Source organism: Mirounga leonina, unplaced genomic scaffold (assembly GCF_011800145.1).
Source record: "Mirounga leonina isolate KUSES-001 unplaced genomic scaffold, KU_Mleo_1.0 Mir_151, whole genome shotgun sequence".
Taxonomy (NCBI): Eukaryota; Metazoa; Chordata; class Mammalia; order Carnivora; family Phocidae; genus Mirounga; species Mirounga leonina.
Window position 1 is genome coordinate 33004695 of NW_023270377.1, and position 24611 is coordinate 33029305.

At 38.1% G+C, this 24611-nt stretch overlaps 1 protein-coding gene across 4 annotated transcripts; it reads left to right on the top strand.

Annotated features, from left to right (window-relative positions):
* Positions 1 to 252: 252 nt before the first annotated feature.
* TMEM237 (transmembrane protein 237) lies at positions 253 to 24033 on the top strand. 4 transcript variants are annotated; one of them, XM_035007381.1, is made up of 13 exons: positions 253 to 521; positions 2387 to 2418; positions 3041 to 3051; positions 4046 to 4102; positions 5260 to 5400; positions 8422 to 8542; positions 15377 to 15534; positions 17432 to 17555; positions 17849 to 18040; positions 19664 to 19737; positions 20400 to 20493; positions 21317 to 21438; positions 23400 to 24033. In XM_035007381.1, the coding sequence occupies exons 1-13, from the start codon at positions 483 to 485 to the stop codon at positions 23465 to 23467; spliced, it is 1233 nt and encodes a 410-aa protein (XP_034863272.1). In that variant the 5' UTR covers positions 253 to 482; the 3' UTR covers positions 23468 to 24033. The 4 variants fall into 4 exon arrangements, 3 of the variants coding, with proteins under 3 accessions (XP_034863272.1, XP_034863270.1, XP_034863271.1); XM_035007379.1 differs by lacking the exon at positions 253 to 521 and adding an exon at positions 566 to 1314; XR_004679614.1 differs by lacking the exons at positions 253 to 521; positions 20400 to 20493 and adding an exon at positions 566 to 1314 and having other exon boundaries at positions 23400 to 23434.
* The last annotated feature ends 578 nt before the right edge of the window (positions 24034 to 24611 follow it).

Below are 24611 nucleotides of genomic sequence, written 5' to 3' on the forward strand. Positions count from 1 at the left end.
ACAGGTTGCTACAGAAATCCTCCTCTTTTATTTTTTATTATTATTATTATTTTTATCTAAAGGAGTTTAATCGGTCTTTAGCCCTTCCAGACTTCTGGTTCTAGTGATTATCAGTTCCTGGTTCTTCCAGGCAGTCTTGGCCTTGCTGATCATCAGTTCTTGGTACTAACAGCATGTTTGGATTTGAGCAGTGTCTATACTCACTCGTGGCCCTTGGCTGCCTTCCCGATTCATTACGTCACTGCTTGAAAAGCGTGATTCCATTCTGAGGTCTACAGGGCTAACCCGGCCCCTCCCTAATTCTGACGCCTCGAGGGCGGGGCATGGCCCAGCGAAGGCAGGCGGAGACCTAGCCCCCAGAGCCGCGGCCTAACCTGACAGCGGGTAGCCACCGCCTGTCGCAGGTGCCGCACGCAGAGGCGCGGGGAGCCGGGCTCGGGCCGCCGGCGGTTGCGCCGAGGGAGCGCGGTGGGGAGAGCGCCATGAGAGCGGAGTCGGGGCTCCGGCTGGAGGCCCTGCCGGTGAGCGGTGAGGGGCGCTTTCCGCCACGCGAAGTGACGGAAGCGGAGGGTGCTGCCCTAACGCCTCAGCAGCCCCTGGGGCGGGGCCGATGCCCAGGGCTGGGGGTCGCAGAGGGACAGCCCTGCTCCTGGTGTCTGCTCGTCCGCCCCTTTGATGCTCACAGGCTTGGACCGGAGCGGGCGATGGAAGTTCGTCCCGAGGCCGGGACCCGAACTCCTGGAGCCAGGCGAGGACCCGGGCGTCAAGTTTCCGGGGGCCTGAGTGTCCATGTTGCTATGACGACGCCTCTCTACGTTGCCTTCCCAGCCCCTGGGTGTTCCGGGACAGCCAGCTAGGTCTTTCCTGCGGACTCCTCCTGGAAGGCGTTTAGCCACCCAGGAAAGAGATCGGAGTTTCCGAGTGGAGACTTTTAATCATGGTCTTTTCCCACCTCCCTCGAACAAATCACTGTAACCACTTGGAAAACCATGGGTAGAACCGTGATTGCTGCCCCGCGCCCGCTGGAGACTCTCTTCCCAGGCATGTCAGCCCCTACTCCGACGTCCCCTTTTCCACAAGGCTAGACCGCAAAGGCCCGACCAGCTCCCTGCGCTGGCCCTCGCCCACCTCTTGCAGAGCAGGGGCTGAGCGCCACCGCGGCCGGTGCCGCGCAGTCCGATGACGCACGGCGCCTGCGCGCGGCCGGCCGGGGCCGGAGCCCGAAGGGGGCGGGCTGTGAGCTCTGGGCGCCTGGCGGCCGGCGGGTGGCTGCCGGGAAGCCCGGCTTTAGACGCAATGGGGAAGAAGCAGGTGGTAAGCGAGCCTTAGTTACGTTTGAGTTATTAGGCTTTTGTGTTCGGTTGAGCCGTCCGACTTTTGAGGGGCTCAGAGGTTGGCCTTGTGGCTGGGTGACACGTCATTTTTGCGGGACTTTTGAAATGTGGAAGTGTCTTGTGAACGGAATCCTTGGACAGAACGCGATCCGTAGCATCTTTGCGATAGCTCTTTCTTAGGACTGTTGTTCTTCTCCAGTTGTAATTTTAATGACCGGATGGTGTTAAGACAGCCTGCTTTGTCCTAATCTCGTAGCCTTCGTATTAATACACCGAACGAACGGATTGCTAAATGGGACGGTAATGTAACCCTTTTGAGTCAGTGTCCTCTGCAAGCCGCATGAGACACTTGGAACATTAAACAGATTTCGAGGCATTTCTGTTAGTATTTTAGTTTGAAAGATTCCAGAATGCTTCCCAACTGTAATCTCTCTGAACTGCAAACACAACTTTTCTTTTCATGTAAAGTATCATTTATAAGGTGTGTGTTTCTTTTTTAATTCTCTCTACCCTGAAACGCGTTCCTCATGCTGTTTGCACAGGGATTTTTTTTAAAAGTATGTTACTGTGTGGTTTAAAACCAATGGGGCGACCCGCTCCCTGCGCTGGCCCTCATGCCTTATCTCTCCTAAAAGGCTTTGTATTTACTCCCCTTTGTCTCCTTTCTTACTCAGGTCTCAGCTCAAATATCTCTGAGAGACTTTGCTTAACTAAAGAACACTCCACAGCCTCCCTCATTTGTGTGTGTTCATAATCTTCTAATACTTAACCAGTACAATGGAAGTACCAAAAGCGGGGATTTCTCTGTTTTGTTCATTAATGTATTTGTAGTCCTTAGAACAGAGCCTGGTCTCTGGATAGAAAGGAGTGTAGGAAGGAAGGAATTTTATATGAAATTTAGAAATGGTAGAACAAATTTAGAATTGCCCATCTGATTCTCATTAGTACTTCCTAGGTTTCATTGGATGTACAGGGTTATCAAAAGATTCGAAGTACTTGAAGTAAAGATGTTCTGAGACTTTTACTTACAAGCAATTTTCTTTTCCCCATAGCGTCCTCCACGAGCCCTTCCACCTGTGCCAAGGTAAAAATAAGTTACAGTAATTTTATCATTGAGTTTTAAAAATGCAAAATGAATCAAGTGAAAAAATTGACTAGTACCATTGCAAAATTATAATAATTCAGAGAAGACTTCTTGAAAATTTTAGGATAAGGCTTCCTAAAAGCTTAAAGGTAAAAAAAACTTGAATCATTAGGAAAGCAGTTGTAATTAAATGTTCTGTTTCAAAGCCTGAATGTCAACATGCTTAAGATAATGGATCCATTCTGAATGTTTTAATGTCTTGTTTATCAGACTTTTGATCCTCTTTTGTTTGCTAGAATAGTTTCCTCAGAGTTTAAGCTGATTTTAATCAGTGACAAAATAAGAATTCTTAATCTGCTTAATCCACTTTATTAATAGACAGTAGGTAATATGTATATGTAAGTTCAGAAAATATTGGGGTTATTTTGTTAGCGGTTTTATTCGCTTTTTACTTACAAAGAATAAGCTAGTTTATAAACTAGCTGACTGTGTGAAAACTTACTTTATTTTAAATTTATAATGACCTAAGTCAGTTTTCAGTCTGACAATATAATAGATTTCTAATTAATAGTTTCTTTTTTTTTGTCTTTGTCCAATTAAATTTGGTCGGTGTCATGTAAAGTGCTAATCAAGGTGAGTTAGTTCACTCTTAATGTAAAACTTTTAAAATTGGGAGTTCAAAAGTTAATTTGATTCCTTAATGTTTTTCTTAAAGTTGAATCTGAATGGTATAATTTATAATATTGCAATATCCTTTTATCAAAATAATCTTATGACTCCTATTTTTTAAATGAGGTTTGATATATAACAGTAGTTGTATGATTGATATTTGATTCATTCCTGAATGGAGTCACCCAGAATATAACCATTGGCTACTTTATAGTTCTGTAATAGGGACTACATTTTCTTTTGTCTCATTTAATCAGGATAGACTGGGTTATGCTATACTAACCTCAAGATCTCTGACTTAATATCATACAGGGTTATTTCTGGTTAATGCAGAGTGCACTGTGACAGCAATCCAGGGCAATTGTCTTTCACCATTCTTCACTAATGATGTAGTGATTCAGGCTACTTCCATTCTGTGCTTCTGCCGTCTTAACATGCTTCAGCAAAGGAAGAGAAACCTGGAGAGTTACTCACGGGCTCTTTCAGTGTTTTGGCAGATCGGTTCTGCTCACAGTGTATGGCCCAAACCAGTCACAGGCCACATCTTAGTGCAAGGGGGCTGGGAAATGTAGGGGATCAGATGAAGATTTTGTGAGCCCACTTTTCTGATATTAGAAATGTTACAGTTTCCAGTATTACTGATCGACAGTGAGCTACTGGCACCACATTATAGGCTTTCTTTGACTTTGTCACTTTCTTCCTTTTTTTTTTTTGAGTAGCCTCACGCCCAACATGGGGCTTGAACTCTGGATCCTGAGATCAAGAGTTGCATGCTCTACTGACTAAGCCAGCCAGGCACCCCCAAATTTGTCATTTTTCTTGTCTTCTTCCCCTAATGTGTAGAAGTTGGCTGGACCTAGGGAAGAGAGGGAAAAGTCTTCCCTACTAAAAGTTCCTTTTGACTGTTCTCTGCATTGAATTTTAGGCAGCCTTTTCTGTCGTTTTTTCTGTTTTATAGGTGATATTCCACTTAGTCGTCCTAAGAGAAAGAAGCCCAAAACAAAAAACACACCAGGTAAGAAGTTGTTCTTTTTTGTGTGGGATCACAAGTCTTTCCAGGACCTCAGGAATGACAAACATCACAGATCAGGGAGAGGCAAGGCCCCAGCAGTCCCAAGTCACTGCTGTGTTGAGGATAGAATCAAGGTCAGTTTAAAGTAATAGGATTCCTGGTGGTAGTGAAGAATAAGGCAGTGGGCAGCCTGAAGGGTGTCTAGAAGCATCCATGGAATAAAGGATTGTGTCACTTAAACTCTTACTTCCACAACATTCATGGACTCTTTGAGGTCTTTTATACCTAGAAAGCATAAATTGTCTTAAGCTATGATTGGTTCCAGACCTTTGAATGGGATACTGGACACAAGGTCCTTGGATCCCTCATTTCAGTCAGAGGATCTCTTTGTTAGAGCAAGAGTCTGAAGGCAGGGCCATAGCATCCATGTACTGGAGGTTCTGTAATGAGCAGGTTCTTTGAACTTCTTTTTGTCTTCGTTATCCGCTAATAATCCTGGATGTTCTGTCAGTAACTTAAACTCAGCATGTTCAGAATTCATCATTACCTTCAACAAGAAATCAATTTTTACCTCTCACAGATTTCTGTTCATGGAATTCTCCACTCTCCTGCTCACTCAGGCTTGAAACCTCAGTCTTTTTTTTTTTTTTCCTTGAGAATCCCTTTCTTTTAATTTTTTTTCTATTCTTTTTTTATTATTATTATGTTATGTTAATCACCATACATTACATCATTAGTTTTTCATGTAGTGTTCCATGATTCATTGTTTGCTCCATGCAGAACGTGCCCTCTTTAATACCCAGTGCTCCATGTGGAATGTGCCCTCTTTAATACCCATCACCAGGCCTTAACTGGTCCTTTCACTCTATTTGCTGCCTCTTACAAGTCTTAAGATGTGAAAATATCTGGATCTGTATGTAGTGATATAGTAAAAAGAAACTTTGAGTATTGATTTGATATACCAAGTACTGAATTTATTATAATTTATAATTTGATATAAGTGTGGGTTAAGACCAATTCTTATAGTTATAGGTAAAAAGGTAACAAAGGACAGTTAATCATCCTTTAGGAACCATTCTGGTTCCCTTTTTTTTCATTTTTTTAAGACTGAGTGTGATCTCTGCTCAAATTGTCCCGTTTTCCCACTCGCTTTTCTGTAGGTAGTGCTTCTTTGGAAGGCCTTGTTCAGGCTTCTGTTCGCAGGCCATCTGAGGGCAGTGAGCCACCAACTAAAGAATCCACAGAACAGCCAGAAGAAGCTCCTGTTCAAAGGAGACAGAAGAAGACGAGGCTACCTCTTGGTATGTGAAGAAACCAAGGTTAGGTTGTGATAGTAGCTGTGATTTTGGGGGTATGATTACAAACTTCTCTGTTCCCATTTTTTCCCACCCATATCCCTTTGGTTTTTTTTTCTTTATTGAAATTTTTACCATTAGAGTAACTCCAATAGTTTAAGTCAAGAACACTGGAGAAGGTCTCTTTTGGTCATATGTCCGTATATTATGAGGGAAGGGATACAAATTCAGGATTAAAACAGAGAGTTCAGATCTTGGTGTGTGTAAGAATTTAATATATGATAAAACGGACATTTCAGGTCAGTGTGGTAAGGATAGATTCAGTATTAACAATAATACAATGAAAGAAGAGTCATCATTTATTGAGTCTTACATTGTCCCAGGTACTAATCACAAGGTAGACAAAATAGTAATTGGCAATCTTTTTTCAGCATATAAAATTCAAAAGTGTTAGATAAAAAAGTGTTGATGAGAAAGGAGTACATTCATATCCTGCTGATAGGAGCATAAATTGGTATAGCCTGTCTGAACTTTTAGGAATAGAAGTAACTATAGTAGCTACCACAATTAAAGGATGTTAACTGTGCCATTATTTATAAGAGTACAAACTGGAAATAACCAATAGCTAACAAAGTGGTACTGGCTAAATAAATCATGTTTTATCTATTTAATGTGCTTCTGTGTCCATATCTTGCTCTTTTTTTTTTTTTTCAAAGATTTATTTATTTGAGAGAGAGAGTACATGTGCACATGCAGGGGGAGGGGCAGAGGGAGAAGGAGAGAGAGTCTTAAGCTGACTTTGTGCTGAGCGTGGAGTCTGATGTGGGACTCGATCTTGTTACTCTGAGATCATGACCTGAGCTGAAACCAAGTCAGGTGCTTAACCAACTGTGCCATCCAGGCGCCCCCATATTTTGCTCTTCTTATAAGGATACGAGTTATTGGATTTCAGGTCCATCCTAATCCAGCATGATCTCACCCTAAACTGATTAGACCTGCAAAGACCCTATTTCCAAATGAAGTCTCATTCACAGGGACTAGGGTTAGGACTTGAACATATCTTTCAGGGGGGACACAATTCTACCCAGAACACATATATATGCATGTGTATATATAGTAAAAACAATGGAAGGATATAGCAAAGTGTTGACAATGTTAGATTTTTTGGAAGGAAGAATTAGGGATGATTTTTTTTTTTTTTTAAGATTTATTTATTTATTTGACAGAGAGAGAGCACAGCAGGGAGAGCAGCAGAGGGAGAAGGAGAAGCAGGCTCCCCACTGAGCAGGGATCCCAATTCGGGGCTCTATCCCAGGACCCTGGGATCATGACGTGAGCTGAAGGCAGGCATTTAACCGACTGAGCCACCCAGGCATCCCTAGGGATGATTTTTATTATCTTCCTTTCTTCATTTATATTTTATTAATTTTTCACAATAATATCGAGCATTATGACTTTTATAGTAATTAGAAGAAAGACGGTTTCATTAGAGTAAAATAAAGGGAAGGAATAAAGATTGGGAGATTAGCTCTTTCCTACTAACATTGGCCCCTGATGAATAATTTGTTACAAAATAATTTCCCTGACCAATTACCTACTCTCTTAGAAAACAGTGAGTCCTGACTGGATGAAAGAATTATAGGAGGAGAGGGCAGAAACTGGAAAGTCCATAGAATGGAGCACAATTTTTAGAGGCAAGTTGAAGTGGGTTACTGTAGTGCCTGGGCAGAAGAGAGGAAAAAGAGAGAAATGATGCTCAGATAGTTTTATGATTTATTTCTATGATTTATTTCATTACTGGCAGTAAAAATAGTTGAATTAAAGCTACCATCTTAGTTAATTCAGTTAGGGTACAAATGTGAAAATCAAGATGGATACCAGTACCTAGTTTTACAATTTATGAAAAATGTATTTACAGAAATGAGTTGACCATTTCTAGAAAACTCAGTACCCAACTAAGTTGTGGGCCAAAGAGCACCTGTCACTGTCATTCCAGAATGCACCACCAGGTATAGCTTTATAGATTTCTGGGTTTATATTTTTGTTTTATTTTTGTTTTGTTCTGGATGACTGTGGTAGGCTCTACTTATGTTGTATTTTCAGTTTGAGCTGTAAGTATTTTATTAAAACAGAATTCTGGGGGCTTTGAGGACCTACAGGAAGCCATTGCCAGTATTTTCAGATTGGAGGAAGTAGCTAGCAGATGAGAAGACTCCACCGACTTACTTAAACTTAATACCCTGTGCTCAAGAAGGAGTTAACGTAGCAGGCCTGAAACTGCTTTCATTAGAAAGGCCTGCTTTGCAAGGTTGCCTCTTCACTGGCCTGTGGAACTTGGCTGGTAAATAGTTCCTACACTGATATAAAACTATCCCTAAATTATAAGGGTGGTTTACTGTGCATTTGTGTACACAATATGATTTATGCTGACCACCTGCTTTGCTTCTGGGATTCTGGAATTTTGGTATGTGCTAGGCAGGGGGTGCCTTTGTGATCAGGTGCCAATAAAAGCCTTGGGTGCCGAGTCTGTAATGAGCTTCCCTGGTAGAGAAAGTGTCACACATGTCAACTTGTTGCTGGAGGAATTAGCACATCCTGTGTGACTCCATTGATAGAGGACTCTTGGAAGCTTATACCTGCTTTCCTCTGGACTTTGCTCCATGTGCCTTTTCCTTTTGCTGATTTTGCTTTATGTCATGTCCCTCTAATAAACTGTAACTGAATGTGAGGACTGTGAGTGTAATGACTTCTGAGTTCCATGAGTCCTTTGGGTGAATCACTGAACTGTGGGTAATCTGGGGGCTCTCCCAACATTCTGGGTGTTGGATTAGTTAACTTTTTCCATATTTTTTGGCATTGCAATTTCAAAATTTTTGGTGTTTAGAGCTATAAAATTACAAAAATTAGTAAAATGGTGAAAAAATTTTGGCCTAATTAAAATTTTTAAAGTTATCTTTTCTTGTAAGTTTTATATACTTTTCTTCTTACATGATAGTAATTTGAAAATTTAATCTACTTTATTTTCAGAATTGGAGACTTCCTTAACCCAAAAGAAGACGTCTAGTTCATCTTTATTACGAAATGAAAATGGTATTGATGTGGAACCAGCTGAGGAGGCAGTTATTCAAAAACCTCGAAGGAAGACAAAGTAAGAATTCATTTGTCCTAAATATTCTTCAGGGATACTGTGCTACTTAATTCAGAGCTCTCAAAGGTACCTTTTGATAAATTTGAAAAGAGTAAACAACCAAAGAAGTAAAATACTTAAATTATAGATCCTAGGAGCTATCTCTAAAAAAGAGGAACATCAATAGAAAATATTATATACGTAGCAAAAATTAAATACGAAAGATACTGAAATTTGAAGATTATATTAATAAAGTAGGCTATTGTGATATTTTCTCATGTTAATAGAATTCAGATTATGATTATTTCAGCAATAAATCAAAATGTATATTTTAGTATAGGAAATTAAGTGTTGGATAAAACAGAATGGCATACTTTAAAGAAGTACACTGGAAGTTATATAACACTATTGTTTGTATTTAGAAATCACCCTACAAATCGTGATCAATATTTATGTAGAATCCTATCATTTTAAGTTTGGAAAGAACCTTATAAATGTAGTTCAGTCACTTCATTTTCCAGATGAGAAAACTGAGGCCCACAGAAATGTATGTGACTTGCTGCACATAACAGTTAAGAACAGATCCATTTGTGTTATACACAAACAATGAATCGTGTTACACTACGTCAAAAACTAATGATGTAGGGGCGGAGCAAGATGGCGGAGGAGTAGGAGACCTGGATTTCACTGGTCTCAGGAATTTAGCTGGATAGGGATCAAACCATTCTGAACACCGACAAACTCAACAGGAGATCGAAGAAGAGAATAGCAACAACTCTCTGAACAGAAAAGCAACCACTTTCTGGAAGAGTCATATTCTATCCCTTCATAGTAGTTACCCTTATTTTTGGCATATATATATAAGTTGTTCTCTCTTTAAAATTTTGAGATACAGTTTCTAACAGATCAAAATATACCCTAAATCTCTAGTGTATGGCTTTGATCTAGTCTCCTGCCTGATCACATTCTCTCCCCCACTTTTTTCTTTTTTTTTTTTAAATCCTCTTCTTTCTTTTTTCAAACAACTTCTTATCTTATCAATTCCTTTTATAAAATTTTTTATAATTTTCATCTTTAGTCATATTCCATCCCTTCATCGTATCAACCCTTATTTTTGTACATATATAAGTTTTTCTTTCTTTAAAATTTTGGGAGGCACTTTCTTCTAACAGACCAAAATTCACCCAAAATCTAGTGTGTGGCACTGATCTATGCACCAGCCTGATCATATTTGATCATATTCTGGTTTTTTTGTTTTGTTCTGTTTTTGTTTGTTTTTATCTTTTTCTTTTTCTTTTTTTCTTTTTTCTTTCTTTCCCTTTCTTTTTCCCCAGTTTCAGGTCTTTTCTGATTTGTTTAGAGTATATTTCCTGGGGACGTTGTTACCTGTTAGCATTTTGTTCTCTCATTCATCTGTTCTCCTCTGGACAAAATGACAAGACGGAAAAAATCGCCTCAACAAAAAGAACAAGAGGTGGTACCGACTGCCAGGGACCTATTCAAAGGACATTAGTACGATGTCGGACCTAGAGTTCAGAATCATGATTTTAAAGATACTAGCTGGGCTTGAAAAAAGCATGGAAGTTATTAGAGAAACCCTTTCTGGAGAAATAAAAGAACTAAAATCTAACCAAGTCAAAATCAAAAAGGCTATTAATGAGGTGCAATCAAAAATGGGGGTGCTAACTGCTAGGATAAATGAGGCAGAAGAGAGAATCAGCGATACAGAAGACCAAATAATGGAAAATAAAGAAGCTGAGAAAAAGAGAGATAACTACTGGATCACGAGGGCAGAAATCAAGAGATAAGCGATACCATAGGATGAAACAACATTAGAATAATTGGGATCCCAGAAGAAGAAGAAAGAGAGCAGGGCAGAAGGTATATTGGAGCAAATTATAGCAGAGAACTTCCCAATTTGGGGAAGGAAACAGGCATCAAAATCCAGGAAGCACAGAGAACCCCTCTCAAAATCAATAAAAATAGGTCAACACCCCAACATCTAATAGTAAAACTTACGAGTCTCAGAGATAAAGAGAAAATCCTGAAAGCAGCTCGGGACAAGAGATATGTAACCTACAATGGTAGAAACATTAGATTGGCAACAGACCTATCCACAGAGACCTGGCAGGCCAGAAAGGACTGGCATGATATATTCAGAGCACTAAATGAGAAAAATATGCAGCCAAGAATACTATATCCAGCTAGGCTGTCATTGAAAATAGAAGGAGAGATAAAAAGTTTCCAGGACAAATAAAAACTAAAAGAATTTGCAAACACGAAACCAGCCCTACAAGAAATATTGAAAGGGGTCCTCTAAGCAAAGAGAGAGCCTAAAAGTAACACGGACCAGAAAGGAAGAGAGACAATATACAGTAACAGTCACCTTACAGGCAATACAATGGCACTAAATTCATATCTTTCAATAGTTACCCTGAATGTAAATGGGCTAAATGCCCCAATCAAAAGACACAGGCTATCAGATTGGATTAAAAAACAAGACCCATCGATACGCTGTCTGCAAGAGACTCATTTTAGACCCAAAGACACCTCCAGATTGAAAGTGAGGGGGTGGAAAACCATTTACCATGCTAATGGACATCAAAAGAAAGCTGGGGTGGCAATCCTTATATCAGACAAATTAGATTTTAAACCAAAGACTATAATAAAAGATGAGGAAGGACACTATATCCTACTTAAAGGGTCTATCCAACAAGAAGATCTAACAATTATAAATATCTATGCCCCTAACATGGGAACAGCCAATTATATAAGCCAATTAATAACAAAATCAAAGAAACACATCGACAACAATACAGTAATAGTAGGGGACTTTAACACCCCCCTCACCGAAATGGACAGATCATCTAAGCAAAAGATCAACAAGGAAATAAAGACTTTAAATGACACACTGGGCCAAATGGACTTCACAGATATATTCAGAACATTCCATCCCAAAGCAACAGAATACACATTCTTCTCTAGTGCCCATGGAACATTCTCCAGAATAGATCACATCCTGGGTCACAAATCAGGTCTCAACCAGTACCAAAAGATTGGGATTATTCCCTGCATATTTTCGGACCACAGTGCTTTGAAACTAGAACTCAATCACAAGAGGAAAGTTGGAAAGAACTCAAATACATGGAGGCCAAAGAGCATCCTACTAAAGAATGAATGGGTCAACCAGGAAATTAAAGAAGAATTAAAAATTTCATGGAAACCAATGAGAATGAAAACACAACTGTTCAAAATCTTTGGGATGCAGCAAAGGCAGTCCTAAGAGGAAAGCAATACAAGCCTTTCTCAAGAAACAAGACAGGTCTCAAATACACAACCTAACCCTACACCTAAAGGAGCTAGAGAAAAAAACAGCAAATAAAGCCTAAACCCAGCAGGAGAAGAGAAATAATAAAGATCAGAGCAGAAATCAATGAAATAGAAACCAAAACAACAGTAGAACAGATCAACGAAACTAGGAGCTGGTTCTTTGAAAGAATTAACAAGATTGATAAACCCCTGGCTGGACTTATCAAAAAGAAAAGAGAAATGACCCAAATCAACAAAATCATGAATGGAAGAGGAGAGATCACAACCAACATCAAAGAAATACAAACAAGTATAAGAACATATTATGAGGAACCATATGCCAGCAAATTAGATAACCTGGAAGAAATGGATGCATTCCTAGAGACGTATCAACTACCAAAACTGAACCAGGAAGAAATAGAAAACCTGAACAGACCTATAACCGCTAAGGAAATTGAAGCAGTCATCAAAAATCTCCCAACAAACCAAAGCCCAGGGCCAGATGGCTTCCCAGGGGAATTCTACCAAACATTTAAAGAAGAATTAATACCTATTCTTCTGAAACTGTTCCAAAAATAGAAATGGAAGGAAAACTTCCAAACTCATTTCATGAGGCCACCATTACCTTGATCCCAAAACCAGACAAAGACCCCATCAAAAAGGAGAATTACAGACCAATATCCTTGATGAACATGGATGCAGAAATTCTCACCAAAATACTAGCCAATAGGATCCAACAGTACATTAAAAGGAGTATTCATCACGACCAAGTGGGATTTATCCCTGGGCAGCAAGGTTGGTTCAACATCCGCAAATCAATCAACGTGATACAATACATTAACAAAAGAAAGAACAAGAATCATATGATCTTCTCAGTGGATGCAGAAAAAGCATTTGACAAAGTACAGCATCCTTTCTTGATCAAAACTCTTCAGAGTATAGGGATAGAGGGTACTTACCTCAATATCATAAAAGCCATCTATGAAAAACCTACAGTGAATATCATTCTCAATGGGGAAAAACTGAGAGCTTTCCCCCTAAGGTCAGGAACGTGGCAGGGATGTCCACTATCACCACTGCTATTCAACATAGTACTAGAAGTCCTAGCCACAGCAATTAGACAACAGAAAGAAATAAAAGCCATCCAAATCGGCAAAGAAGAAGTCAAACTCTCACTGTTTGCAGATGATATGATACTTTATGTGGAAAACCCCAAAGACTCCACGCCAAAACTGCTAGAACTCATATAGGAATTCAGTAAAGTGGCAGGATATAAAATCAATGCACAGAAATCAGTGGCATTCCTATACACCAACAACAAGACAGAAGAAAGAGAAATTAAGGAGTCGATCCCATTTACAATTGCACCCAAAACCATAAGATACCTAGGAATAAATCTAACCAAACAGGCAAAGGATCTGTACCCAGAAAACTATAAAATACTCATGAAAGAAATTGAGGAAGACACAAAGAAATGGAAAAACGTTCCATGCTCATGGATTGGAAGAACAAATGTTGTGAAGATGTCAGTGCTACCTAGAGCAATCTACACATTCAATGCAATCCTCATCAAAATACCATCAACTTTTTTCAAAGAAATGGAACAAATAATCCTAAAATTTGTATGGAACCAGAAAAGACCCTAAATAGCCAGAGGAATGTTGAAAAAGAAAAGCAAAGCTGGCGGCATCACAATTCCGGACTTCCAGCTCTATTACAAAGCTGTCATCATCAAGACAGTATGGTACTGGCACAAAAACAGACACATAGATCAATGGAACAGAACAGAGAACCCAGAAATGGACCCTCAACTCTATGGTCAACTCATCTTTGACAAAGCAGGAAAGAATGTCCAGTGGAAAAAAGACAGTCTCTTCAACAGATGGTGTTGGGAAAACTGGATAGCCACATGCAGAAGAATGAAACTGGACCATTTCCTTACACCACACACAAAAATAGACTCCAAATGGTTGAAAGACCTCAATGTGAGACAGGAGTCCATCAAAATCCTAAAGGAGAACACAGGCAGCAACCTCTTCGACCTCAGCCGCAGCAACTTCTTCCTAGAAACATCACCAAAGGCAAGGGAAGCAAGGGCAAAAATGAACTATTGGGTCTTCATCAAGATAAAAAGCTTTTGCACAGCAAAGGAAACAGTCAACAAAACCAAAAGACAACTGACAGAATGGGAGAAGATATTTGCAAATGACATATCAGATAAAGGGCTAGTATCCAAAATCTATAAAGAACTTATCAAACTCAACACCCAAAGAACAACTAATCCAATCAAGAAATGGGCAGAAGACATGAACAGACATTTTTCCAAAGAAGACATCCATCTGGCCCACAGACACATGAAAAAGCACTCAACATCGCTCGGCATCAGGGAAATCCAAATCAAAACCTCATTGAGATACCACCTCACACCAGTCAGAATGGCTAAAATTAACAAGTCAGGAAACAACAGATGTTGGCAGGGATGCGGAGAAAGGGGAACCCTCCTACACTGTTGGTGGGAATGCAAGCTGGTGCAGCCACTCTGGAAAACAGTATGGAGATTCCTCAAAAAGTTGAAAATAGAGCTACCATACCATCCAGCAATTGCACTACTGGGTATTTACTCCAAAGATACAAATGTAGTGATCCAAAGAGGTACATGCACCCCAATGTTTATAGCAGCAATGTCCACAATAGCCAAACTGTGGGAAGAGCCAAGATGTCCATCGACAGATGAATGGATAAAGAAGAAGTGGTATACATATACAATGGAATATTATGCAGCCATCAAAAGGAATGAGATCTTGCCATTTGCAACGACGTGGATGGAACTGGAGGGTGTTATGCAGAGCAAAATAAGTCAATCAGAGAAAGACATGTATCATAGGACCTCACTGATATGAGGAATTCTTAATCTCAGGAAACAAACTGAAGGTTGCTAGAGTGGGGGGTGGTGGGAGGGATGGGGTGTCTGGGTGATAGACATTGGGTATGTGCTATGGTGAGCACTGTGAATTGTGCAAGACTGTTGAATCACAGATCTGTACCTCTGAAACAAATAATGCAATATATGTTAAGAAAAAAAAAGAAGATAGCAGGAGGGGAAGAATGAAGGGGGGAAATCAGAGGGGGAGATGAAGCATGAGAGACGATGGACTCTGAAAAACAAACTGAGGGTTCTAGAGCAGAGGGGGGTGGGAGGATGGGTTAGCCTGGTGATGGGTATTAAAGAGGGCACATTCTGCATGGAGCACTGGGTGTTATGCACAAACAATGAATCATGGAACACTACATCAAAAACTAATGATGTAATGTATGGTGATTAACATAACAATAAAATTTTTTTTTAAAAACCCACTAATGGTTTAATGAATGGTGACTAACATAACATAATAAAATAAAATTAAAAAAAAAAAAAGAACAGATCCATTTAAGTAAAAACCAAATTTCTCAACTCCCAAGTCTAAGGCTCTTTTACAGGTACCTCCTTATGTGGGTCTGTAAAAATTCAACAATAATCCACTTTTCTTACATTCTTCCTGATTATAGGAAAACCCAGCCAGCAGAATTACAGTATGCCAATGAACTGGGTGTAGAAGATGAAGACATAATTACTGATGAGCAAAGAGGCCCAGAACAACAGTCTATATTCACCGCACCCACTGGCATTAGCCAGCCTGTAGGCAAAGTGTTTGTGGAAAAAAGCCGTAAGTCGTTCTTGTTTTGGAACATGAGCTTTCTGGGATTTACACAAGGATATCCTTTGATTTAGGAACATTTCTGGAGATCTGAATTAGGGAAATAAAGATATGGACAAAAATTTAAACACAAAGCTAATCATCATATTATTCTTGAGAGTGAAAAACTGGAAACAACGTAAATATAAAATAGAAGGGGTATGATTTCAGTCAGTTATGGTATATCTATATAATAAAATCTGCACCATTAAAAATAATGTTTAGGGAGAATTTTTCATTTCATGGAAAGATTTAATGAAAAACACACACGTATGTAGTTTGATCTCACCAATAGAAAAATGTGTAGGACAAAAGACTAGAAGGAGTTATGCCAAAATATTAATGCTGGTTATTTCTGGGTTATGGGATTGTGGGTGATTTAGAAAATCCCCCCCCAACCGCCCCTTAATCCATTCCTTTATTCTTGTACTTTACCAGTTTTCCACAATTGGTGGTGGTGGGGGGGGCAGGTAATAATATAAATGTTATAATTAAAAATAAATGAGAGAAGATACATGATGGTATTACCATATTAAATAAGAAATACAACCATATAGCTCCAGATTCTTTTGGAAGGTAGTTCTGACATTGTATAGTGTGCATGGATTATGAGACTGCATTTGCAGTGTTTAAGAAAAACATACAGAAAGCACGATCATGACTATATATATCTCGTGGATATGCTATGAGTGTGCTGCCTAAAGAACTCAAATGAACCATAAACATTAGTCCTAAAACTTTATAATTTAGATTTCGTGTACACCATTTTAGAATTTCTATTCTGTAAGATGTCATGTAAGGGATCTTCAAGTTCTTGGCCAGTGAGAAACTTCTGATCCCGGGAGGCTGACTTCGCCAGGGTCTCAGAGTTGGTTAGTGCGGAATTGGGACTTGAGTGGAGGTTTCATGACTTCTAGTCAAGTGCTTTGACTAGTATACTATGTTGCTATTTAATTTACTTCTCTTTTTAAGCAATATCACTCAATCCTCATTTTTAAGGACTATCTATTTTTTATAGTCTGTTTATTAAACAGTGTCATTCAATCCTCATTTTTACTCTTGTTTTCCTTAGCACAGAAACTTCCCTACTAGAGTAACTGACCATAAAAGACACCTGTTGTCTGCCCAGAAGTTGTCTTTTTTTAGGGAAAAGTAGGTGTTGCACCTCTGTCTTTCATCCTCCAAAATACTTGACAGCCAGATTTGGCAAAGGTAATTGAAGAACCTTTCCTGCTTCCTGTGGTCCATTTGTAGGTTGGTAGATCTGCAAGAAGGAGCCTCGTGAACAGTACAAGGAGAAAGCTCTGTGCACACGGTGTTGCGGTGCTGACACTTGAACTGATGCTTGTCACAGGAATCTTCTCAAGTTTATGAGACAACCTCTTTCTTCTCTGTTGTCACAGAATGCCATGCTACACACACCGGCATCTTTTCCTAGGAAATTCAAAGTGTTTTCAAACATCGACTTAACTTTATAGTGTTGACATTTAATAAACTTCTAAAGTCTCAAAATTAGACTTTTGTAGATTATGTCATGTTAAAGCTTTTTAGACTTTGTTCTGAGTGGGAAGTTCCTTTTTATATTTCATTAAATATAATTGATTTCTAAAAACTGTTACTTTAACATCTGTTTTAAGAAGAGAGGAGAGTATATGGACTTTGTTTATTTTCCCTAAAGATAAAAAGATAGCATATTAAAGCAACCAAAAGAAAAGAGCCTTCTCAAATAGGGACTAGATAGGGGAGAATTTTTAGATAGAAAAACAGACAAATCTCAGTCCCAGGGTTCTAATGGTGTGAAATAAGATAAAAAGATGGCCAGGGTTCTCTGTTGCTAGTTGTTAATAATTGTGTAATATGTACATAGGGCGATTCCAGGCTGCTGATCGTTCGGAGTTGATAAAGACCACAGAAAATATAGAGGTGTCGATGGACATGAAGCTTTCCTGGACAACCAGAGATGTGGCACTCTGGGTGCACCGGGCTTTCAGGTGGCTGCTTGTGTTGGACTTGTCTTAAAATAAATAGTCCATCATTTTTTTTAAAAAGTGTTGATAGCTCAATATTGTTAACAAAATTGACAACTTAAAACAGTCCGTAGGTATATTTTTAAAACATTTAATTGGAGTTAAATCATCTGCCTATCAGTGCAATAAAAAGAAAAGGCTTGTTTTTACTTTTTTGAAATGTTGAGTTTTATTCTTATATGTGAAGAGATTTAAAAAATATTTTAGCTTTTTACTTTAGTCATACATGTGTAATAATTAAACCCTTTTCCATTCAGGATGATTGGTCTCTTTTCTCATGGCTTCTTGGCCGGCTGTGCTGTGTGGAACATTGTTTTCATATATATTCTAGCAGGAGATCAGCTTTCTAACCTCTCAAACCTTCTGCAACAGTACAAGACCTTAGCATATCCATTCCAGAGTCTTCTCTACTTGCTTTTAGCCCTAAGTACAATTTCAACTTTTGACAGGTAAGACTATTGTGACTGTATGTATATCCCTCTAACTTTTCTTCAGGTGGAAATGTTGAGCAAAATCTGTCCCTGACTATGACAGTTTTCAAAATAGAATTATAATATATTAATACTATTTTGACTTTTAAAAGCCAGTCTGTTTCTGTTGGGGGTGGAGGGATGGGAATACTCTCAACGAAAGCATCCTCAAAATCTAAACCCACTCCAGCATCAACTCTAAGTCTAAAATTTCATCCAAATATATCAACAAAAACAGTCCCAAATATCATCTTGCAAATCACCTGAACCAGGTATAGGTGAGACTCTGGGTATTGTATGAGTTTCCTAGGGTTGCTGTAATAAAGTACAGTTGATCCTTGAACATCACAGGGGTTAGGTGTGCCGACCTCTTGCAAGTCAAAAATTCATGTATAACTTTTGACTCCCTCAGAACTTAACTAATAGCCTACTGTTGACCAGAAGCCTTACCAATAACATAAATAGTCGATTACCACATATTTAGTATATATTACATACTGTATTCTTCTAAAAAGGTAAGCTAGAGGGCACCTGGGTGGCTCAATTGGTTAGGCAGCTGGCTCTTGATTTCAGCTCAGGTAATGATCTCAGGGTCCTGGGATCCAGCTCCATGTTGGGCTCAGCACTCAGTGGGGAGTTGGCTTGAGGATTCTCTTTTTCCCTCTGCCTCTCCCACACTGGTGCATGCATGCGCTCTCTCTCTCTTTCAAATAAATCTTAAAAAAATAAAAAATAAAGTAAGCTAGAAAAAACAAAAATTATGAAGAAAATCATAAGGAAGAGAAAATACATTTACAGTCCTGCACTATATTTATTGAAAAAAATCTGCTTATAAGTGGACCTATGCACTTCAAACCTGTGTGGCTCAAGGGTCAACTGTACTACAAACTGGGTGACCTAAAGCAACAGGAATTTACTCTCTCTCAGTGTAGAAGCTAGAAGTCTGAAGTTAAGGTGTCGGCCAGGTTGGTTCCTTTCTGGAGGGCTGGTGGGAGAGTCTCTTCCACACCTTTCCTTAGTTTCCAGTGGTTGCTGGCAGTCCTTGGAGTTCCTTGGCTTGTAGGCGCATCACTCCAACCTCTGCCTTTGTAGTCATATGGTGGTCTTCCCTGTGTGTCTCTTCTCTTCCTCTGAGAACACCAGTTGTATTGAATTAGGGCCCCTTCAAATGACCTCATCTTAACTCGATACATCTGCAGAGACCCTATTTCCAAATAAGGTCACGTTCACAGATACGAGGGGTTAGAAGTTCAACATGTCTTTGCGAACACAATTCAACCCATTAAGAAAAACAGCAACTTATAGCCTGATGATATGGGTAAAGAAAGAGGTAGAATCTAAAGAAATTTTGCAGATCAAGTTTAATTTGTTTCTTTAGAGTGTCTAACTCCAAAGGAATGTTGACTAAATATTAATTTAGTTAAATGTTTTATGTGGCTTTTGTAAATAAGATATTCTTTCATGTGTATTTAGTAGAAAGTGTAGCTACTTAAAGCTTAATAGAGCTTTAGCATTAGAATAGAGAAGGAAAAAACTGTAATCAAGAGAGTTTTGTGAGAAGTTTACCAATGCACTGTGACGAGAGGCTTTTGTATTTTCTAGGATTGACTTTGCTAAAACATCAGTAGCAATCCGAAATTTTCTTGCCCTGGATCCAACAGCTTTAGCATCTTTCTGTGAGTAAATACTTTCATTTGATAATTGTGTAATACTTGAATTAGACTGTAATTTTGAACCAGGAAAAGTTTAATTTTACTTTTAGAAAGATTTTATATTACCACTTATAAACATTACTTAACAGATGTTCAGCGGAATTTGCAATTAAGAAAACATGACCGGTGTAATTTTGATAGAATTATTTTTCAGTAGAGGTTGATCTAGATAACTGTTAAAAGTTGAATTTGTTCTCTGTTTCTTAATGTTTTGATTTTGTAATCTCTACTTGATAGCAAACAGATTCAACTGGTATGGCATTTCAGTAACAAATATTATTTTGTATCTTTTTGATAATTTGGGATATGTTTTGTTCTAAGTTATGAGAATATTAATAAAACTAGTTTTAAAACCTTGAGTAAGTAATTTGCTTTCTTAAAAGATCTTCTGGGTTCTTGTAATTTCTAATGATGAAATAGTGAACATGTCAGAATACCCTTCTGTACCTGTATTCTTTAAAAATAAAATAAGACTAGCTTGCCTATTGAAATTGATCAAATGGATTTCTTTTATGTCATCATCCCCCAAAGTATAGATTATTTTTGACCTTACGTAATCTATAAATTCAAAATAAACTGGGTTGTTAAAAATACATTATTAGTAATTTCATTTGTCTTTTTCTCAGTGTACTTTACTGCTCTTATATTATCTCTGAGTCAGCAAATGACAAGTGACAGAATCCATCTTTACACACCTTCTTCTGTTAATGGTAGCCTCTGGTAAGATTCACAATAGCATTAGCAATTGTTGATGGTAATAACAGCAACAATGGGAGTAATGGTACTATTCTTATCCTTCATTCTTTTACATTTTCTCATTTATAAATAATAGTGAAGGCCCTGTTTTTGTTTCCAAAATTATGGCAAGAAAATATCCATTACATTGGTTAGTGGATAACTATTGTTATTTCTCTCTGCATTTTTAATGAAATGTATTCTTTTTATAAAAATCTATTTTAGATCTATTAGGTTACGGTTATAAGATCAGTCATACACAATGAACTAGAGAAGCCCTGTACCCTCACTCCCAGTCAGGAGGTCTAATACCCCAGAGTAGTGATGGCAGTGGGTAGCTGGGATGGAGTCAGAAAACCAAGCAATGCTAGAAAGAGAGCAATCTAGGGAGAGCCAGCCTCCATAGGTCAGAGGCATGAGGCTCACGGGCGAGTTGAGAGTCCAGTTCACAAAAGTAAGAGGGGCAGTCTTTTTTTGGGAGAGTGGCTAGGGGCATGAGTAGCATCACAGTAGTTGAAAGGGAAACTTAGAAAAATTGGCAATACTAAATTTTCACTTATGTCGATGTATAAAGCATATTTGTTTAGAGTTCAGTAACCTTTGAACCTTGGTTCCCATGGTGTGTTTGTGTGTGTGTGTGTGTGTGTAGTTATTTTATAGGGAAATTATATAAGATATATTTATTTCATGCTTTACTTGTTATTTCTCTAGGCGAGGACTGCTATTTTTTTAAAGTTCATTAAATAGATATATTTGGATATATGAACCCAAATGAAGATATTTCTAATGAGTATTTCTATACCTTTAGGGCAGCAGGTGTCGAGGAACAGGTTCTCCAGCCATGGATTGTGGTGAATCTGGTGGTGGCCCTTCTGGTTGGACTGTCTTGGCTTTTTTTGTCTTATACGCCAGGCATGGATCTTAGTGAAGGTATTAAAGAAAAAATAGTGGGACACCTGGGTGGCTCTGTTGGTTGAACGTGTCTGACTCTTGATTTTAGCTTGGGTCGTGATCTCGGTGGTTGGGTCATGATCTTGGGGTTGTGGGATTGGACAGTGCTCAGTGTGGGGGAGTCTGCTTCTCTCCCTCTGCACTCCCCCCACGCTCGTGTGCACACTTGTGCTCTCTCTCTCTTGCAAATAAATCTTTAAAAAAAAATAAAGAATAAAGAAAAAGTAGCATAAGAATATCATGAAATCTGTTGATTTTATAAATGTTCTTTTAATGGATCTAGCTTATGATATTCTGATAACAAAGATGTATTTAAAATAAAATAATATAAGGAGGAGTGACAATAAAGTAGTGAAACAATGCCAAGAGAAACAAAGTATCTAGAAGAGTCCGGAGCCTCAAAGTACTTATGGAAAGTCACCTGTCACCCATGTGCATATTTGTATTTAAGAGGTATTTCTTTTCTTGGAATCCTTCAAGTATTTTATAGAGTCTTTGCTCATTTCTCCTAGTTTCCTTCTGATCAAAGTATCTCTTAATTTGACATAAACCATGCTTCATCTACGTAGCCGTTGTCAGACACATATTCGTTCTTACCTCCTCCTCTACCTGGCCCAAGTTCTTCACCCTGCATTGTCTAATGAAGTATTTAGTAGTCCTAGCTTTAGCATGCTCAGTGCAAAGTGAGATTTACTAATCTCTAGTCCTTAGACTCCTTTTGGAACACCTGGAGAAGAGGAATCGTATCAGCAAACTGAAAGTCCTTGAGCACACTGCTTTAGAACTGCTAAGTTTATTTCCTTGGCAGATGTTCCGCAGTTTCACCCTTGAATCTCTTTGATATTTTCTGGACTTTGGTTATGGTTTTATTCTTGATTGGTTTAATATCCTGAGCCTTTCACTGCAATTTGGTCAACTAAGTACAACCTCAGAAGTCTTAGAATTGAGAACCATCCCAGTATTTCCATTTGTAAAAACCGAGACAAAAGATGTAATCTGGTGCATTTTTATTCATGAATGTACCTTTTTGCATCATAATTCTCATGTTGCTTCACTGAATATTCTGTTGCTTTATTCCCTTTGGTATATTTAAAGTCTTTTTAAAAGTCGTCTTAGGCTTTACGTATTTTGCTGTTTTTTGTTTTCACTCAGCATAGTTTTTAGTCATTCAAGGAATTTTTCAATCTAATATTTATATCAAAGGACTTTATTTTATTAAATTCCTAAGGTCTTCTTTTTCTATATTTCTTAATATTTTGATAAATTACACATCTATGCTAAGTAATAGTTTAAATGTAGAAATGTCAACAAATAACATTCTACCTGTGGTTGGGATTGTGTAGTATTGAGCCTCAGTCACAAAGTGTGTGTTACTTACTAAATATTTCCAGAATCCTGCTCTCTTTTGTGAGTCATCATATAACATTTTATTTCCATGTGGATAAAAAGAGTAAATATAAAATGAGGATGATACACTTTGCTTATTGGGTTGTTGTGGTGATTAGGTGGGATAACACATTTAAGATATCCTGGCACACGCTTCATGTTAGTTCCATGTCCTTGCTCTGCATGTGTCCCTCCATTGTAGATTACCATGGTCACTGTAGAATTAGACCTTTCAGCTGTTTAATGACCCTGGCTTAGCTAAGTGACTTAAATTTTCTGGTAAGAGTTATTATATTGTCTCCATTATATATGTTTTATTTTTCGGTGGTTTACAATACATTTAAAACTTGAGCATTTTAAAATGCAAAACTTGCACATTTGTCATTCACTCACCTTTTAAATCAGATTTCATTATCAAGAATTGTTATTTGTACTTGAGGGCTTTCTATTATATATATTAAATATGTCAATATTTTGAGAGACTGTTTAAAAGTAAACTTTTTGAGGTACTGGGAAACCATTCTGAGTATGATCTGTTCCATTTTCTCTCCCAGAGTTGATGTTCTCCTCTGATGTGGAAGAATATCCTGAAAAAGATAAAGGACTCAAAGCCTCTTCATAATGCCAGCTCACCTTCAGTGTAGTAATGGCCCAGTATTTAGAATTTTTCCTATTCTTGTTTTTAAATGTATTTTTATAAGCTATGTACAGGTATATTTGGAATTGATTTTTTGATTATATAGTACTGAAAATTTTCTCAAGATTATGGAAAATGTTAAAATTGTATCTGCAATTCATAACCAAACATTAATCTCTCTAGCATTATCATCTTAATGACAAAGGAGGTAATGAGCTCGAAACCAGCAGGTGAAAGTGTTTATTTCCTGTTTTCTCAAATTAGTTGCATTTATAATCATTATCTTAAAAAACTCTTCTACAGAAACAGCCATTACTTTAGTGTTATAAAATATATATCAGGTTTAAACATAAAATTTAGGGAATAGGAAAGAAGGGGGCAAAAGACCTTTATTTATTTTTAATGCCTCCTTACTGAATAAATTAAAATATGAAATGTGTCTTTTTTCAAACTGGCTTGGTGGTTGTGGTTATGTATCATGTAATAAGTATAATGTAATTCAGCTTGAAAGATGCTTTACTTCATGACTAATAAAAAGAAAATATACCTTTTCTGTTTGAAAAGTTTCATATTGGGACTACACCAAAATAAAAAGCTTTTGCAGAGCAAAGGAAACCATCAACAAAACGAAAGGAAACCTATTGAATGGGAGAAAATATTTGCAAATATTGATGTATTTGATAAGGGATTAATATCCAAAATATATAAAGAACTTATACAACTCAACACTAAAAAACAAATAATCCAATTTAAAAATGGGCAGAGGACCTGAATAGACATTTTGCCAAAGAAAGCATACACATGGCCAACAGACACGTGAAAAGCTGCTCAGCGTCACTAATCATCAGGGAAATGCAAATCAAAACCATAATGAAAAATCACCATACACCTATCAGAATGGATAACAAGTGTTACAGAGGATGTGGAGAAAAAGGAACCCTTGTGTAATAGTGGGAATGCAAATTGGTGCAGCCATTGTGGAAAACAGTATGGAAGTTCCTCAAAAAATTAAAAATAGAACTACCACATGATCCAATAATTCCACTATGGGGTATTTGCCCAAAGAAAACAGAAACACTAATTTGAAAAGATACATGCACCCCTATGTATATTGCAGCATTGCTTACTA

Excerpts from the sequence above, each read along its gene's own strand:
- TMEM237 (XM_035007379.1), top strand. The coding sequence starts at position 1,180 with ATGACGCACGGCGCCTGCGCGCGGCCGGCCGGGGCCGGAGCCCGAAGG. Across the intron at positions 8,543-15,376 it reads AAACCTCGAAGGAAGACAAA|GAAAACCCAGCCAGCAGAAT; the intron begins GTAAGAATTCAT and ends TCCTGATTATAG. Across the intron at positions 18,041-19,663 it reads ACAATTTCAACTTTTGACAG|GATTGACTTTGCTAAAACAT; the intron begins GTAAGACTATTG and ends TGTATTTTCTAG.